The 20,007-nt window shown below is 41.1% G+C and overlaps 1 protein-coding gene across 5 annotated transcripts in view; it reads right to left on the reverse strand.

Annotated features, from left to right (window-relative positions):
• Nucleotides 1–439: 439 nt before the first annotated feature.
• DAAM1 (dishevelled associated activator of morphogenesis 1) overlaps nt 440–20,007 on the reverse strand; it is a 181,938-nt gene continuing 162,370 nt past the window's right edge. For all 5 annotated transcript variants that reach the window (XM_080671981.1, XM_080671982.1, XM_080671979.1 and 2 more), the window contains 5 exons: nt 14,340–14,447; nt 12,991–13,051; nt 10,351–10,482; nt 6,631–6,801; nt 440–3,135 (listed from right to left, as the gene is read on the reverse strand). In XM_080671981.1, the coding sequence (XP_080528107.1) occupies nt 2,926–3,135; nt 6,631–6,801; nt 10,351–10,482; nt 12,991–13,051; nt 14,340–14,447 (682 nt within the window). In that variant the 3' untranslated portion in view covers nt 440–2,925. The remainder of the gene's footprint in view (nt 3,136–6,630; nt 6,802–10,350; nt 10,483–12,990; nt 13,052–14,339; nt 14,448–20,007) is intronic.

The raw sequence follows: 20,007 nt of genomic DNA on the forward strand, positions 1-20,007 counted from the left end.
GAAAGGCCCAATGTTCAGAGGATAAAATACACCTTCCTTGTTTGGTACAGGCAGCACTTCCCATATTAACCTATATCATAAATTAATTTTTAAAAAGGAAATGCTTCAAAATGAAGTAGATTTTGATTCTAGAGACTACAGTCTTTTCAATACCCCTAGATGAATAATTTCATCAGTAGCCCCACCATGAAACTGTATAACTCACACAGAGTTACACAAAGAGGTTATACAAAGAGGTAGCAGATGGTAGGCTGTGGACATGCTGAATGCTGCCATAGCAGAAAACTATACCCTTCTAGGTCTAGTATGTACAAGTTAAAAAATATGTATATGTTTCTGATCTAGCAAATAACTTGCAATATTTAAATTTACTGCTGGAATGTGCCAAAAATTTGATAATGCTGTTTTAATAACTCATAAAAAGCATATACATACACTCAATGAATTCATCTCTTTATTGCATATTGCTATTTAAAAAATGTACAATTTCATAACACATACAACATTTTCTTCTTGGTACTATAGCAACAGTTTTGCACCTAAAGACTAAGTGGGTCCAACTACTAAGCTAATAAGATACAAGACATACAATTAAGTTTACAAATTATAATGCTTTTTCTTTTTGGCATTAATTTAAAAAAACACAAAATTTAAAATACACACCCAAGAGAGAAAAGTGGCTACTTACACCAGCACCAATCTAAAAAAGTAGATTTTTTTTTCCAACATGGCACATGGAATTACCTGCACACAGCTTTTGGGGAAAGAAACCAAAAAATGGAAATGGCATAGGAGGCAAACCAGGATGGTCATCTCAAAATGAGGATGATGGGAAAGGGCAAGAGGGACATGACACACAGCTTGCTCCTTTAGTGACTCTCCAACCACTTGTCTATTCCTTAAACTGTAAAACAAAGCCATTTTCAAAATACAGTCCCCAAATGGAGCCAGACCAAATTCTCCTGCTATAAATAGAAAAGAATATATATAGAGGCACTTTAGTTAAGGAATAGACAAATCCACCAGCATATCCCACTCCTCCTCATCTCCAGCCTTTTTTGAACAGTCTCTGCCTGCACCTTTAATGTGGTGTATTTGCAGACCGTGGTAACTAAAGGTTGGGGGAGCCCAACCTCTGCTGTGTATTTATGTTTTATTTGCTAGTCATTTACTTCTATTAATCGTAGAAAGTCACTAAGTTTGCAATGAAGGGGAAAACGAAAACCACAGCTCTTGACAACTCTTAGAGCATTATTTCACAGCTTCCACACAGCGCAGGGACCTTGCCGTCCACGCTAAGCATTATAGTTTATACAAACTATTTTTAAATAGCACTATTCCTGTACAGCGCACGCATTGGTATTTTATTCACCCCTAACATCCCCATTAGAACGTGAGTTCCTTGGGGGCAGGGGCTCTGTCTTGCTTACCATTGTAGCCCTACTATGCTTGGCACATAGTAGGTGTTTAATAAATATTTGTTAATTGACTGAAAAACTCAATTTAGTGAGTAAATAATGTTCTAGTGCAACAAGACAAACTACTCTCTCCACAGGAAACCCAACCACAACAGGATAGATGGAAAGAAAAGAGAGACCCTTAGCCCTCCTCCCCCACTACAAATAAATAAAGCAAAGCCAAAAAAAAAAAAAAAGTTAACAGCCCCCTTTATATACCATATAATTTAAAGATATTAGGAGTTGGTAGGTTAATGGTAAGTATCTATATTTTATTTTCTAATGTTCATTGTTTTTATCCATTTCTCCCTGAGAGCTTTATCTTTTGGACTGAAGTTTTACAGGTAGCTTTACTGACACACAATTTAAAATGACAACATATAACAGGAAAGCACTTCAGACATACTTAGAGCTAAATAGATCTTGGCATCTCTGTTGGTGTTGTTGACATTTTGTGCATTTTACTAAGTATTCTTTCGTCCAGACCTATATTTACAGAAGATGCAGCTTGTCCTAAAAAAACTGAAAATAGATAATACAAAAAAAAAAAAGGGAAGGCACCCCATAAACAATTTTAAAAAATAATTTTTAATCCTTCAGAGAATCCCTCCTTTTAGGTCTTGGGTGGGAATTTTATTTTTAAAGATTCTACATCTCGATTGTTAGAACAAGCACATTCGGCAGTCTTTTTCTTTAACAAGAGCACAGATTGCATTTAGATAAACAGTGTTCTTCCCAAAAGCAATGTAGAGAAATCATTAGGATGGTTGGCAGAGAACTCAGTGAAATTAAGAATAAAAAATTGATGTCAAAGTTTTAAATAGACGAAAAGATTCTGACTGACATTCTACATAATTCAGATTGTGTGCAAGATGTCCTCCACGAACAGTTACAGACGCCTCCCTACACCCACGTCAGAAATCTGAACTGGCCCTGTCAGGTCCTGATGCGATGAACCGGCATCACATGGGCAACCACCAAAACCACTTTAATTCGGTATCTTTCCAATACCAGCTTCACCAATGAGAATAATTCCAGAGCGTACCAAGCTTGGAAACCATATAATATTTCAAGCTTTTTTTTTTTTTTTTTTGTCTTTTTACTCTAGGGAATGTCTCTGTCATCTCTTTCAGGAGATAGTATTGTGCTTCTGAACAGGTGTGGTGTTCAGGGAAGAAGACGAGCCACACTCAATATGAATGCATACACCAAGGGCTTCTGGGCACAAACATCAACGTAGGTTTTTAAAAACCATACAGATAGGTCTCCAGACAACACTCAGACTTCTATATACATTTTTAATATACATATACATTTACACATACATTTACACACACACACACTCACACCTGTACTCACAGATGAAAGGAGAAATTGCCACTGTTCGGATTGCAAGGCAGTGTAATGAAAAGTTCTAGTCACTTCAAAGGGCTGCTAATGAGCTTTCTAAAAAAGTTTTCAAGGAAAATTAGAAATTAAGTTTTGTGACTGGTCTCTCTCGGCTGCTGTCCGTCATCTGGTTGGTAATGCGTTTGCGATTCCGTTTCAGTTTAGAGAGGTCTTTGTCAAACACTTCTCCCGAGCGCAGAGCTGAAACCAGGTCGTCGAACTCGCCACCTTCCTCGCTATTCTCCTTAGCTTTTCTTATTTTACGTTCCCTTTCACGCTGTTCTTTGAGCTGCAAACAGAAAGCACCCTCTTAGAAATGTCAAAGTGCTGTATTTTATTTACACTGGCAGTGAATTCTGTCAAATACGGCAATGCTACAAGCCACACCCAGCCATGTTCATCTACAGCTGCCACCCCCTCAGAATCACAAGAGAGGGGTCACTGGGACTTTGCTCATTGTGGAAGCAATAATCAACAGAGAAAAGTGACCACTATTTTGTGATTAGAATATCACCATCTAGAATCTAGGTAAACCTCATGATACTCCAGTTAAAGAGTGATTGAAGCAATTTCTATTTCTATAATTGAATGAGAACATCATCACTATTAAACTGACCCCAAATATTGGTTTCTTTGATGGTACAGAGAGACTAAAAGCAAATACTCATCGGGCCACTCTCCTTACATCAAAGGCTTAGCCAGTACCTATTGTGAATGCCAGGAACCTGCTATGCAACTTACTATTATTAAAAGCCAAATAATACACATACATTATAGAAAATTTGGATAATTCAGATACACAAAAAGGAAAAAATTCATCCTTAATTCTTTTATTTATTAATTTGTTAAATTTATTGGGGTGACTTTGGTCAACATGAACATACAGGTTTTAGGTGTGGATTTCTATGTTAAAGATATGTATATTGCACTGTGTGCCCACCACCCAAAGTCAAATCTTCTCCTGTAACCATACACTAGGTTAATTCTACTATCAAGAGATAATCATTGGAAACCAAGATGGAGGCAAGGGTAAACACCTGAACTGCTGCCTTGCACAACAACTTCAAAACTACAACTAAAAGACAAAATGGACATCATCGAGAACCACAGGAAGGCTGGCTGAGTGGAAATTCTACAACTAGAAAGAGAGAGAAAAGCACACTGAGACTCAGAGGAGCTGCGGAAGTAAAGGCAGAGGTACAGAGGCGCGCGCGTGGAGAGGGCTGGCAACTAAGAACACGCCTGTCTTTTTCAAGTGGGAGGGAGACAAAAGCTCCTGACTGCTCTGAACTCCAGTTCCGGGCAAGACTCTGGGGACCCAGAAACTGGACTGTCTGGCAGCAGGTGGAACTCGAGGGTGGCTTTCTCTCAGAGGTGCTTGCAGTGATTACTGAGGGACACTGAGACTAGGGGGACTCTTAGGGTAGGGCTGACAGGAAGCCATTGCTGTTTGCTCTGCCCTGAGACTCTGCCCCATCCAAACTGTGCACAGAGGCTTTTGCATATGAATGCCCTGGTCCTTTGAAATCTAAACTTACCCAACAAGCTTCAGCTGAGTCAGTGAGACCCAGAACATCCAAAAGAAGGCCCAAGGCCCCACAGCAGCTTGCATTGCTTCACAGCTGGGCCTCATCTGGGCACCTCCAAAACCCAAACAAAGAAGAGGAATCTGCAGATCTCTCCATAGCTCCAGCTGGGTGGCCTCAGGCAGAGGCTAAATTAGCACCTCCTTGGAGATCCAAGAGCCAGTGTACCCAGGGGTCAGAGTGGGACCATCCAGATTACAACTCCTCAGATCCATGAGAGACACACTCAGGGGGCAGACTCAGTGAGCACCAAAGCCCCACTGAACCAAGTCTTGCCTCATAAGGGTATCTCCAGCACAGAAGTTCTCCCATCGTAGACACAGCTTATCCTCACAGCCAACTGGCCTGGAGGTCAATTCCTCCCAGTGATACCAACAACAATCAAGGCTTAACTATAACAAGACTGTGCACACAGCCCACAAAGGGGTGCACCAGGAGTGTCCACCTCAGGTAACTGGGGGGGGGGGGAAGGGGGGGCTGTGCCACTGGGCCCTATAGGACACCTAGCACACAAAGCCACTCTGTCAACTCAGGGAAGCAGCCAAAATGCAGAGACAGAGAAACAGGTCACAAATGAAAGACATGGAGGAAAGCAATGACTGGATATACAGTTCAAAACCACGGTTATAAGGTTTTTCAAGAATTTTCTAGAAAAGGCCACTAAATTTAGTGAGACCCTCGAGGATATGAAAAAGGACCAACTAGAAATTAAGCATACACTGACTGAAATAAAGAATAATATACAGAGATCCAACAGTAGACTAGAGTATCCCAAGAATCAAGTCAAAGATTTGAAATACAAAGAAGCAAAAAACACCCAACCAGAAAAGCAAAAAGCAAAAAGAATCCAAAAATATGAAGATAGTGTAAGGAGCCTCTGGGACAACTTCAAGCGTACCAACATCCAAATTATGGGGGTGCCAGAAGAAGAGAGAGAGCAAAATACTGAAAACCTATTTGAAGAAATAATGACCAAAAACTTCCCCCACCTGGAGAAAGAAATAGACTTACAAGTCCAGGAAGTGCAGAGAACCCCAAACAAAAGGAATCCAAAGAGGACCACACCAAGACACATCATAATTAAAATGCCATGAGCAAAAGACAAAGAGAGAATATTAAAAGCAGCAAGAGAAAAACAGTTACCTACAAGGGAGCACCCATACGATTGTCAGCTGATTTCTCAACAGAAACTATGCAGACCAGATGGGAGTGGCAAGAAATAGTCAAAGTGATGAATAGCAAGAACCTACAACCAAGATTACTCTACCCAGCAAAGCTATCATTCAGAATTGAAGGGCAGATAAAGAGCTTCACAGATAAGAAAAAGCTAAAGGAGTTTGGAGTTCATCACTGCCAAACCAGTATTATATGAAATGCTGAAAGGTATTCTTTAAGAAGAGGAAGAAGAAGAAAAAGGTAAAGATAAAAATTATGAACAACAAATATATATCTATCAACAAGTGAATCTAAAAATCAAGTGAATAAAAAATCTGATGAACAGAATTAACTGGTGAATATAATAGAATCAGGGGCATAGAAAGGGTGTGGACTGACAATTCTCGGGGGGAAAGGAGTGTGGGGGGGTCCTGGAAGAGACTGGACAAAAATCGTACACTATGGATGAGGACAGTGCCGGGGGGTAAGGGCAGAGGATGGGGTGGGAACCGGGTGGAGGGGAGCTATGGGGGCAAAAAGAGGAACAACTGTAATAATCTGAACAATAAAGATTTATTTAAAAAAAATAAAATAAGATTTCATGTAGAAATCATTTTGTAAGCTTTCTTGCATTATTAAATAGTCTTTGAAGACATGACTTTTAAGGGCTGCATTAATATTCCTTCATGTAGCTATTATTCATTTTAGAACTGATGCCTTTTTAGGTTGTCTGCAGTTGGGGCAATTATAAAGACTGCTGTTCTCATGCAAATTTATAATAATTTCTTTAGAATAATTTCTAAGAGATGGAATTCCAGATCAAAGAATGTGGATATAATTTGGGGGGCTTTGGACATAGACTGCCAAATTGCCCCAGGGAAACTTTATGCCGATTTAAACTCTAAGCAGCATTCTAGAGAGTGCTCTGATGCCCTCCTTCTTGCCAGCACACCAGAGAGCTATTGAAAAACCAAGAGTTGAAGCAACAGACCTTCTAGGAGGTGGGACTGGCCAACTAGCCAACTAAGTCATCATTCTCTTACCTGAGCTTCCATGCGCGCTCGGCGCTCTTCCTCCTCCTTCCTCTTTCGCATGTTTTCATTCTCTTGTTTGGCTTCTGACACAGCTTGAAGAAACTGATCAAAAATGCCAAAGAACTCATCTGGCTGCATTTTGCCAGCCTCTTCCCCAAAGTGTTTCACTGCTTTAGTAAACTGGAAAAAAGGAGGTTTTAGTAAGTCCGGTGTTCCACCATCAAATCTAAATCCCTCCAGCACTCAAACGCAAGTTGAGCCAAATTTAACTTGCGGGATTTGAGTGAGCCTGCATTTATCTTTGGCTGCCACATGCGTCTATCAGTCATTTTTAAAGTAAAAGAATACTCCTCGACTTTTGAAACCATTTATTCTTGTCTGCCTCATTTCAGCTTAACATCTATGATTACCTCCTATGACTTTTTATTAACTAAACAGTAGTAAAAACAAGAAAGCAAAATATCATAAGGCAGAGCACTCAAGACATAAAACTAATAGCAAACTCAGCAGGGGTAGGGAAACTTGTACTTTCAACTTTTCTTTGAAGTAGTTTAATATCATTTATTGGTGCCATATGGTCAATATCAAAAACAAATGGGATCCAGTGCTTCTTAGATGCTCTTTCTAATAATAAATAATGTTAGTATTATCATATTTCCTGGGCAATTAGAAAACAATAACTGATTATTAAGGGAGAATTTAAAAAATATATTAAAATATATGTACATGATAAAATAGTATTTTCAGTCTTTTTAGTTTTAACTGTTTCTAATTTTAGTTCTTCTGGCAGTTATCTTCATGACTTGAAATCACATGCTTCTAGGAGTCAGCGTCATTACGATCATCCAAATATGTTCAATGCTGGTCAAATTGTTGGTTAGACTTTTTCTTTCTCTGTAATGGTCTAAGGCTGTTACTCCTAAGCTACTAAGAATGGTGTTTCTAGGTTCAAAGAGAAGTAAATGATCACTCCCTATGCCTAATTCACTACTTAAAAATTTCCAGAACTTTAATTTTTTTCGTATTTAGACCATAAAGTTTATGCAGTTCCATCACAAAAGTTTCTAACTACTTTTATTTTTTTTTGCATGACTTGCCTAGTTACTACGTTTTTCTGATATTTCAGTGATACTATCTACCTAAAGGAAATGTTTTCAATATTTAGTCTCTTTTTATTTTTTTATCCCACCCTCCAGTTTTATTCAGATATAATTGCATACAGCACTGTATAAGTTTAAGGTATCCAGTGTAATGACTTGACTTACAATATTTGTGAAATGATTACCACAATAAGTTTAGTTAACATCCATCATGTCATATAGATACAAAAAAAGAAAAAATATATTTTTTCCCCTTGCAATGAGAACTCTTCAGTCTACTCTCTTAACACCTTTCAACCCCAGCACACAGCAGTGCTCGCTATAGTCATTGTGTTTAGAACATAACATCCCCAGGACTGACTTATCTGAGTGGATGTTTGTACCTTCTGACTACCTCCCTTCAATTTCCCCTCAATATTTATTTTAAATAAACAATTTTTAATTATGTTATACACCGAGTGGCCAGATTATTATGATCTCTGAATGCATAATAATCTATCCACTCAGTGTGTGTGTGTGTGTGTGTGTATGTGTGTGTGTGTGTGTGTATATATATATATATATATATATATATATATATATATATATATTAGAGACCCAGTGCGTGAATTTGTGCATGGGTGGGGTCTGGCCAGCCTAGCCAGGGGGAGGGGACATGGGTTGTTGGCCGGCCTGCCTGTTGGTTGAACTCCTGGTCGAGGGGACAATTTGCATATTAGCCTTTTATTATATAGGATATACACTGAGTGGCCAGATTATTATACATTCAGAGATCATAATAATCTGGCCACTCAGTGTATATGTGTATGTGTGTATATATATATATATATATATGATATTTAATAAGTGTTATTTCATATCTTTAATTTATAATAAAATATTCCTTCACCACTTTTCTGTCATTGAGGAGTTGTTCTCAGTGTTTTACTTATTTGGAAATATTCCATTAAAAACCAGAGCTCTTTAGGAAAAAACACAACATTCTTCACACACCACATACAGCGCTCCAGCTTGTTCCATGGTTTTATAAGCTCATTTCTAAAAGCTCTGGTATGAACAAAACGGCAATAGACAGCCTACAATTGTGTTTCTAAAACAGTCAAGTTCATGCACTCCAAGCCATCCTGAATGATCTTTTTATCTAGGAATTCTAGTGTTGATGAAGTCATGTATATTTTTATCTTAGAAACATGAAGAAAACTAGTTCCAGACTAAAGTTCCCACGCTAAAATAAAGGGAAAAAAACACACTGTGTATGTGTGTGTTTAAGTAAAAGATTAAATATCCAGTTGATTCCTATAAAAATGTTTGAGCCCTTGATGAAGTAGGTACTATATGCCCGGTTTGGGGAGGGAGGTCCCCTTCCTTACCGAGTGTGTACTTCAAGTGGTGAGGCATACACAGACATGGGGGGGCTATCCCGGTGGAGGCTGCTGGCATAGTTGACCTATCGCATTCTTCAGAGGTTGGACCTCTAACAGTAATCATTGAAGATGTATTGTCTTTCCATTTATGTAATAATGTTGGAAATGGGGCTGAATATTGAGACTACCTAGTGTATCTCCTTCTTAATTTTAACCAGTATGTGTGCACACTTACAGAACAAGCATCCAATTCTATAGCTGAACACGTGACCACAGAAAAATGACATCCATTACTCAAGTTTCAAAGGAAAGATTCAAGTTAAAGTGAAATTTGTGGTAATTGAGAGATGGGTGTATGAAAGTACTTAATAGGACAGGGTAGGGGCTTAATATAATTTATAAACAACGAGAAAGAAAATGAGAGACTATATGCCTATATATGTATTATGAATATGTATATATTTTGGAAGAGGAAATGAGAGAGAGAGAGAGAGAGAGAGAGAGAGAGAGAGAGAGAGAGAGAGAGAGAGAGAGAGAAGGGGCAGGAGAATTTAAAGGTCTTAATAATTAACCAACACAAATTTTTCCTTTATAAAAACACAAAATTTTGAAATAGCAAAAATTATAAAAAGAAATCTTATTAAAAAGTATTCATCTGGCAACAAGACTTAAGAGACACCTCATTTAATAAGTTCTTGTTTATTTATTCTGATTGTCTTTATTGTTTATCATTTGTCATGGAATTATCTATTATTGCACAGCGATTATAGTTTACAGACTCCCTCTTGAAAAAAAATCAATTTCTAAAAATAAAAACATATTTTTACAAACTTTTAGTAGAATAAATTACTCCACTCTGAATATTATATGTGGGCCATCCTCTGCCCTGTTGAACTTGGCATAAGTTCTGCTAGAGATTCAAGAGGGAATATCCTGTCCTCCCGAGCATCTCAGGAGAGATACTGAGGCACATGGTCTTGTCACACCTGATCTCACATTTCCTGACTTCAGCTTTCATAATCTCTTTTCTGGTTTCCAGCGATAAGTACTTTGACCCACTATTAATCAATAGAAAACTGTCTTAGTTAATTTACTGGTTTTACACCATTCGGATACTTCATAGTCTTGCTAAGTTAAAGGCAACATAGGCCAGGCAGACAAAAAGGGTGTGTTTTAATTTATCAGAGCCTGAGGGGGGTAGAAGGAGAAAATATGCTTATATTATAATATCGGAAAGTACCAGCCCTGTGCAAGGGGAACCTTACCAGATCTTTAGCTTCTGCTAGAAGATCTTCAACATCAGAGAAGCTGAAGCTGGCCACTGTGATGAACTGGCTGACAACGGACACAAACTTGTCTCCAGGCTGCGGGGGCTGAGACTTCTGATATTCCAGCTCCTTAAACCCAGGAAACGGATAATGTCAGTGTAGGCCTTGAATGCAGACACACCTTGTCTCATTCTCCATATGCTCAAATTTAGTAAGTCAGAAACCTGCCCTCTACCCATCATGCTAGGCCATGCCCACATGCACACATATTTGCAACAGCAATTTATTTAATCGTCTGCATACTGTATCAGTGTGACTCCTTATACTGGCTTAAACATAAGCAGATTAGTATCTGGATAAAATTAATAGAAGTTAAACAAGAACTCTGGTTCCTTTTTTTTTTTCTTTCCCACTCTGCCAAATCTACTTACTTCCCAAACCATGATATCTGGGTAGGTAGGATTTCAACTGCAGCTACCATTTTCCTTCTTGCCCACCCAGTGATTCAGTTTTTGTGAACAGACAGGTGAGGAGTATCAGTGCCTTGTTAATTATCCATATTCTCCGTTACCATGGTGATGAACACACATTATTCAAATTTAATAATTAATTTCAACCATTACCAGATGCACTTGCTTACTTAATCCCACAACACCTCAATGAGTGAGGCATTGTAGAGGGTTTTAAATCCTTGTGCAAAGTCACATAACTGATGTATGACAGGATCAGAATTTGAACTCAGGTCTGCCTGACTCCAGAGTCTCAGTAACAACGATGCTGTGTACCAATGGACGTAATCTGGATCCCGTTCCTCCTTCACCTGCTTTGGCAGAGGTGCCAACAAGCAGGTGTAGAGGTCATAGGCTATGGGCTCTGACTCAGCTCCACCACTGATTTGGTTCTGATCTGTGACAAGTGGCCTGGGCCTCAGTTTCTTCACTTGTAAAAGAAGGGCAGTATCTACATCACCATGAGAGTCAAATGAAATAACAGAAGTGGAAACTCATAAACTATGGAGCTTGCTCTGATGGAAAAAATGGCTACAATCCTAGCACTTTGGAAACTTAGCATTGTTTGTGTGCGAGAGACATAGACGTGACGGCAGTTTTAAAGTGTTTCATTAGTGTATAGTTTCAAAAGAACAATATAATCACCTTTTGCCAATCACAATTAGGACACATGAATATTCATATTTCCTTCCCATGCTGCCTCTTGACATTTAAGCTGCTGGGGGTGGGGAGGGGAGGCTTCTGGAGCCCCTTTCCTATGAAGAGTGTGTGACAATGTACATGACCCAGGGCTGGAGAGATTTCAGCAAAACTACCTTTAATAAACCCCATACACAAAACTTCCTTGCCCCACCCTGCCCCACCTCGCCCTGTGCCTTGCTGTGAAGTAGCTCTCAGCTCAGCTGCTAGGGTCAGAGTGCCCATGGTCAGGCTGTAGGGCGGTCATGACTGCCATTCTAGCTCAAGAAAGCCTTCTGGGAGAAAGTAAAACAGCCTCGTCCCAAGCGGCCCTTCTCAGTTGGCCTCTGAGCTGAGGATGTCCCATGACTCCCCCAGTCTCGCCCACTGGGGCTGGGAGGAGAGTTCACTCAATCAGTTCATCGGCTTTTCTTTTTAAACAGCTCCCCCTCCTCCCCAGGGGGAAAAGAAAACCTTACATGCTTCTTAGTTTACTAAAAGCCAACGGAAAAGATTAGACATTATAACTTCAATTTTTGTTGAGCTGTCTTTAATGAAGTTAATTCCTTTCTATGGCATCGTTTTGAAAAGTATTTGTGAGAGGGGCACCTTTCCAAGCTGCCTGCGAATCGGCCTCCCTCACCGAGTGCCAGACCAGAGCTATGTCCATTCTCCTGAGCGAGGCTCCTCACCCCTCACCTGCTCCTCACCGACGGGGACATCCGTGCAACAGCTGGTGGCACTGTGCCATCACAGCCATGGTCTCCCACTGCCTCTAGAGGTCTGACCTGCTTCCCTCCTGCTGAGGCCTGGGCCAGCTTGTCTGTAACCCTGGACATCCTCCCTCCCATGCGCCTAGGTCTACCATCCTTCTTAGCATAGCTCATGTCATCTCCTCCAGAAAGGAAGCTTCCTCTAACTAACACATGCCAGTCATTCCCAGCCTCGGCTAGCCTAAATTCCCCCTTCTTCCCGAAGCCACCTTGGCCATCACCGTGCTTTTTTGGAGGTGGCCACACTGGGCAAATGTGATGCTCTCTGGACTGACTGCTCTTGGCCATTGCAACATCTGGACAGCAAAGACTCCGAATCGTCCCGACCCCTCGCCTTGAGAATCGACTGTACCCCCAAGTGTCTGCTCAATACACACTCCCCAAACACAACAGAGAAGTTCCATGACTCTACGGAGAGAGCACACATCATTTATTAACAGGATGGGAACACTGTGAGGATCCCTGAAGATTATCTAGTCCAGCCCACGTTAATGAGCCCTGCCCACCCCAGGCAGGAAACCCTGCTGCCAGGCTAAACACAACCTGCCTTTGCTTCTTTAGTGTTGCTGTTTTGTTTTAAGTCAATAACTGTTTATGTGGGCACACCACATGCTGGATATCACCAGCACCAGCCGTAGTTGACGAGACGGGGGATTAGAAAAGAAACACACACTCACCATCTCCACCGCTTTCAGGCCACTTCTCAAGGTACTTATTTCTTTGTCAAGCTCCGTCATGCTGTTACAAAGAGCAGCATTTAGTAACGAACATGTGACTTACATGTATTAAATATATGATGGCTTTAATATTTGATGCTTCAATGTTCAGATTTCACAGAAAGACAACACCATTTTAAACTCGTGGAATTATGTTTTTTTCTTTTCCACAGCCAACAGATCTGTTTTAGTATAGGTTAAAAACAGCAGAATAAAAATATCTCTCCATACATACAAAAATATTCCATGTTTTAATCTCAAAGATATCATTTAAGCAAATCACGCTATGCAAAAACGAATGTCTTGCCATGTGTGTGCCCCTTTGAACAAGTAAAAGAAGCGAGCTTGTCCACAGCCACAGCCACGCTGTGCTCTTTATAATTAGTGTGTTGCTTTTCACTAAAGCTCTAGTGATGTGAAAATTGCAAGGTGATGGCTTAAATTTCAATCAACAATTATTTTTCTTAAGGTTGTACTAACTAGTTTTTATCTTTAAAAACAAAAACAGAGAAAACTCCCTGTACTTCTTCCATAACACTTTCTATTTAACGACTTTTAAATTAGAGAATATAACTGATAATCCACATGTAAACAAATTCACCAACACTTCATTTTTAACTTCATGTCTTACATTTCTACCAAACTCTACAAACAGAGAGAAAGCCTGCTTATCATGCTTTTCAAATTCCCTGCAGAAAGATATAGCTAAAATGTAATAATAATAAAAAAAAGGCCAAAAGCAGGAGGAGAGAGAACAGCAAGGGAAATTGCCCGCTCCTCAGTCTCTGAAAAGCGGTGTGAAGTTTGGGGTAAAAGTTTGGCTACTTTCCATTTTTTATTTTTAGTGCCTTCATTTGCATAAGGACTGCTTTCCATTAAAAGGTTGCCTTGGTTTCTGGGAGTGTGTGTGCACATGTGAAAGCTACCAGCTACGCCCTGACATTAGTCTTCTATTTGCTTACCCATCTATCCTCACTTACTACCTATATTTTAATATAACTGCCTTTGAAAAGTACTAGTGAAACCACATTCCTTAACTCATAATGCATACTCTAAATAAACCCATGATGAGGTCTTATGGGAGTTAAGCACCACATGCGGGAGTACTCCAAAGGAGCTAGCACACACACATATATTCAAAACCATGTCACACATCTGAGTGATTTGAATAAGATTCAAACTTCACTTCATATACTAGTATTCAGGGGAAAGCAAGCAGAAGGACCCCTTTTAGGCAAAGCTAACTGACTCTCTCAATGGCTAAGGCACAGTCCAAGTGACATGAAAACTAAAAATTTCACTGTACTTACTTTACTTTTGCTGCTTGAGGAATGTCCCGCAGTTCTTCATTTAGGCTGAGAACCTTGGGGTATTTATTTTCCACAATAGTTATGAGATAGTGCAAAAGTGTAATGTTCCTACAATTAAAGAAGAATATTAATCATGATTAATATCTGCATATGATTTGCACATTCAAGTGGTTGAACCTACAAGAATGTTATATTCCTGCATTAATTTCAAATTTTAGAGGTTACTATAAGGCAAGGCTTCTCAAAAGAAGGGGATATTGGGAGCCTACAAGAAATTTATATAAACATATGTCAAAAGGAAGCGTACATCTTCTATAAGGGAAGGACATGGGATAGGAATTACTTCTAAGGCCCATAATCAACAGCCTTCAAAATCTGGGTGATTAAAATGAAGCGGAACCATTACCATTGGGGGCATACCCTCACAGTGCATCCACCCAAAGAAGAGGTGTGCCCGGAGAGTGCATACCAGGCAGGGTGGGGTGGGGACTGAGAAATGTTTAACCCACTAATGAGGATAGCTATTTCAAGTCTAAAAGTACAGAGCAGCAACTCACTGATGACAATTACTGATAATTCTCATTTACAGTTTCTTTGAACTCTATGATAACTGTTTTCCCCTCTGACTATTTGCTTTGCTGTTGTGGCAAAGGGTGGTCAGAGAGTTAGAAAGCTCCCAATTTCAGGGCTGGACCTGGAAGTAGGCCAGGACTGTGCCATCATGGATATGATGTCCTGGTGGCCAAGAACCCACTTCCTAATTTTAGCAACACTTCAGCTCCTAACTGCATAACTCACTTCCCTCTTTAGTGGTGACAGGCCTGAACCATCACTGACCTGGGTTGAAAAGGCAGGCGTCTCAGAACAGCTGTGGTAGTCTGGCCCTGTAGTCCCTGACTCCATTGCGTGCTATAATCACCTGGACTTGACACCTGGGCCCAACTAAGAGTCATTTAATTGGAATGAGGTGGGGCCAGGTGTGGGCATTTTTTTTTAAATTAATCCTCACCCAAGGATATTTTTTCCATTGATTTTCAGAGAGAGTGGAAAGGAGGGGGAAGGAGGAGGGAGAGAGAGAGGAGAGAAATATCAATGTGAGAGAAACCAAGATGGCGGCATAGGTAAACACCTAAACTGTTGCCTCGCACAACAATTTCAAAACTACAACTAAAAGACAGAACGGACACCATCCAGAACCACAGGAAAGCTGGCTGAGTGAAAATTCTACAACTAGAAGGAAAGAGGAAAGCTCACAGAGAATTGGAGGTACGGCAAAGGGGCTTTGTGTGCGCAGAGAGGAAGGGCGGCTGAGAGCCTGGCTGACTTTCTCTGGTGGAAGGGGGAAGGAAGCCTCCGACCGCACTGAACCCCAGTTCTGACTGCACTGAACCCCAGTTCCGGGCGAACCCCTGGAGACCCACGCTCTTACGGGGGGAGTCTGGACTCTCGGGCGGAGACTCGAGCTGGGAAAGGCAGAAGTCTGAAGGCGCACGCGGGCCAGTGCGCACAAAGGCTGCGGAGGATGCCACAGGCTTTCCCTAGTGGAAGGGAGTCAGAGGATCCTGACTGCACTGAGCCCCAGTTCTGACTGCAGTGAACCCCAGTTCCAGGTGAGCCCCTGGGGACCCACGCTCTTGTGGGGGGAGTCTGGACTCTCGGGCGGAGACTCGGGAGCCGGGGAAGGCAAAGGACTGAAAGTGCGCACGCGCGCGCGCCAGTGCGCACAAAGGCTGCGGAAGTTGCCACAGGCGTTCCATAGTGGAAGGGAGTCAGAGGATTCTGACTGCACTGAGCCCCAGTTCGAACTGCAGTGAACCCCAGTTCCAGGCGAGCCCCTGGGGACCCACGCTCTTGTGGGGGGAGTCTGGACTCTCGGGCGGAGACTCGGGAGCCGGGGAAGGCGGAGGACTGAAAGCGCACATGCGCGCAAGGGCAAGGCTGACAGGAAGCCAAAACTGAGACTCCACCCCATCCAAGCTGAGCACAGAGGCTATTGCAATTTGGCAAGTCTAATCCTATAAGGCTGTCTCCAGCATCGAACTTCTCCCAGCATAGACACAGCTGATCCTTACAGCCAACTGGCCCGGAGGTCAATTCTTCCCAGTGATACCAACAACAATAAAGACTTAATTACAACAAGGCTGTACACACAGTCCACAAAGGGGTGCACCAAGAGTGTCCACCTCAGGTTAACTGGGGAAGCAGACCCACTGGGCCATATTGGAAACCTAGCACAAATATCTACCTTACCAACTCAGGGAATCAGTGAAAATGTGGGGTCAAAGAATCAGATCACAAACGAAAGAAATGGAGGAAAACAAACGACTGGATATAGAATTCAAAACCACGGTTATAAGACTTTTTAAGAATATCCTAGAAAAGGCCGATAAAAATAACGAGACCCTCGAAGATATGAAAAAGGACCAACTAGAAATTAAACATACACTGACTGAAATAAAAAATATTATACAGAGACCCAGAAACAGAATAGAGGAACCCAAGAATCAAGTCAAAGAATTGAAATACAAAGAAGCAAAAAACACTCAACCGAAAAAGCAAAAAGCAAAAATAAAAATCCAAAAAGTTGAAGATAATGTAAGAAGACTCTGGGACAACTTCAAGCGTACCAACATCAGAATTATGGGGGTGCCAGAAGAAGAGAGAGAGCAAGATACTGAAAACCTATTTGAAGAAATAATGACCGAAAACTTCCCCCACCTGGTGAAAGAAATAGACTTACAAGTCCAGGAAGCCCACAGAACCCCAAACAAAAGGAATCCAAAGAGGACCACACCAAGACACATCCTAATTAAAATGCCAAGAGCAAAAGACAAAGAGAGAATATTAAAAGCAGCAAGAGAAAAACAGTTACTTACCTACAAGGGAGCACCCATACGACTGTCAGCTGACTTCTCAACAAAACTATGCAGGCCAGACGGGAGTGGCAAGAAATTTTCAATGTGATGAATAGCAAGAACCTACAACCAAGATTACTCTACCCAGCAAAGCTATCATTCAGAATTGAAGGGCAGATAAAGAGCTTCACAGATAAGAAAAAGCTAAAGGAGTTTGGAGTTCATCACTGCCAAACCAGTATTATATGAAATGCTGAAAGGTATTCTTAAAGAAGAGGAAGAAGAAAAAAGTAAAGAGAAAAATGATGAACAACAAATACATATCTATCAACAAGGGAACCTAAAAATCAAGTGAATTAAAAACCTGAGGAACAGAATAATCTGGTGAATATAATAGAATCAGGGGCATAGAAAGGGAGTGGACTGATAATTCTCAGGGGGAAAGGGGTATGGGGGGTTCATGAAGAGAATGGACAAAAATCATACACCTATGGATGAGGACAGTGGGGGGGGAGGTAAGGGCAGAAGGTGGGGTGGGAAATGGGAGGAGGGGAGCTATGGGGGAAAAAGGAGAAATAATTGTAATAATCTGAATAAAGATTTATTTAAAAAAAAGAAAAAAAAAAGAAAAAAAAAAAAAGAAATATCAATGTGAGAGAGACACATCGATGGGTTGCCTCCTGTATGCGCCCCCACTGGGATCAGGGATTGGTACGTGCCCTTGACTGGGAATTGAACCTGCAACCCTTCAGTGTGTGTGCTGTTGCTCTAACCACCACGCCTCCAGGGCCAGGTGTGGGTATTTTTTTTTAAACTCTACAATGATTCTAACAGCCAAGATAAAGAACTACTAGTCTATTGAAAGTTATCATAATCAGGACACAATGCATTTCTTTTAAAATATTTCCATAATTCTTAGATGGTTGCTAATTCACAATGCTGTCACAACAGCCCACTCACCTCCAGCTCAAGTAGCAGCTGCCACAGTTTTCTCTTCCAGAACAGTGAAACCACTCTAATTACCCTTGCAGCTTGAGTCAATGTAATACTGTTCCTCTGAGTCAACTGACTCACATGTAAAAAAATTCCCCTATTTTTTTTGCTCTCAATAATTAGAGAACAATTGCTCAGCAAAGTAAAAACAGTGGTTAAAAATCTAGCTGTAACATTGCACGTCAACTTTGCAGTTCCCAGAATCTACGTGACTATCTGCCCATGTAGAGCAGCCCGAGGGAGCAAATTTCCAACCACCATCAAAGAAAGGGAAAAGCCATTTTTCTTCATTATTTCAGAGAAATGCTTTGTTATTTAGAAAAAATTAAATTTAACTGACCACATATACCTTTCTTAGTATAGAAAGATTTAAAACCAGATCTGAGACTTAGATGGTTTGGCTCAGTGGATAGAGTGTCGGCCCACAGACTGAAGGGTCCTGGGTTTGGTTCTGGTCAAGGGCATGTACCTCATTTGCAGGCTTGATTCCCAGCCCTGGTCGTGGTGCGTGCAGGAGGCAACCAATCTATGTGTCTCTCTCACATCGATGTTTCTCTCTCTGTATCAATCCCCCTCCCTCCCATTCTCTCTAAAAAAATCAATGGGAAAAATATCCTCAGGTGAGGATTAACAAAAAATAAAAATAAAACCAGATATGAGCTTCCATATATGTTTGTTATCCAAATAACACCTCATTGGACTGAATATACATTCTTGGAGAATAAGAAAACAACTCAGGTGCACATTCGATCATCCTCTTGTCATGACCAGAAACAAGCCTTTAACGTAGAGTGACTGCACCCTTCATGCTGACTGCCCCCCCCCCGCCCCCACCTTGTGCAGTTTGATTAGATTCAATGAATATTTAAAGAGTGCTTATGGGCAAGGCCCTCTGCTAGGCACTGTAGGTTTATTAGACACTGTGCTACTTCGGGGGGCAAATATTCACAAGCAGAAAGAAGGGGAAAAAGACAGAGATCAGAAATGCTTTCATTTTATTTGTTTTGAAAAGGCTTGTGGAGTAGATAAAATCTGTAACTTCAATAAGCAGTTCATCCCACAGTAAGGGTCAGGTTATCAGTAAGTTGGGGAGGGCAAAGGGTATCAGAGGCTTGTGTGTGTGTGGGAGGATGGGGGGCAAAGGGAGAGAGGTAGAGGGACTGGGAGAACAGGACTGACTGGTGGTGAGGGTTTCCCTCCTTCCCAACTTGCAAGCCCAGGTGAAGAGAACACCCTTCCATAAAGAGGTGGCTGCTCCTGATATTGTAAGTAAGATGCCACAGTTATTTACTACAACCCCTACATAAGACCTGTTTTTTGTAGTGTAGAGCTGCAGACAGAGCAATGACAGGTGTCAAATACCTGTAAGGCCAATACCCTGCTTGCTCTGACCTTGGGCAAGTGGAATAAGCGCCCCAGTTTCTTTATCTGACAGCAGGTGATGCAGCACTTGGCCCGTGTCCTTCACAGGCTGTAGTGACGATCAATGTGGAAGTGCCCGAGAAAGGATCAAGTGCTTACAGTAAAAACAAGGTGGGGTGAGAAAACAACAGCTCTCCTCTGTTCATCCGTCTCTGCACAGAGCAAGAATAAGGCTTAGCCCCGCAATTAAACACATTATTTCGTATGGATTTAGAGTGGTCATAACGCTCTGCCTCAGTAAGCCTCACTAGTTAGGAATGATTAGGGTGAACAGCCCACATATTTTACAAAAGAAGGAAGGTACAGAGAAGTTCATTTTAGAAACAGTTGTACATGTTTCTTAGAAGTCAGTGAGAACCTTAGAGACACGTGGCTGTCAGGGAGATGAGACTTAATGT

This window comes from Plecotus auritus, assembly GCF_963455305.1.
Source record: "Plecotus auritus genome assembly, chromosome: 1".
In the NCBI taxonomy this organism is placed as follows: Eukaryota; Metazoa; Chordata; class Mammalia; order Chiroptera; family Vespertilionidae; genus Plecotus; species Plecotus auritus.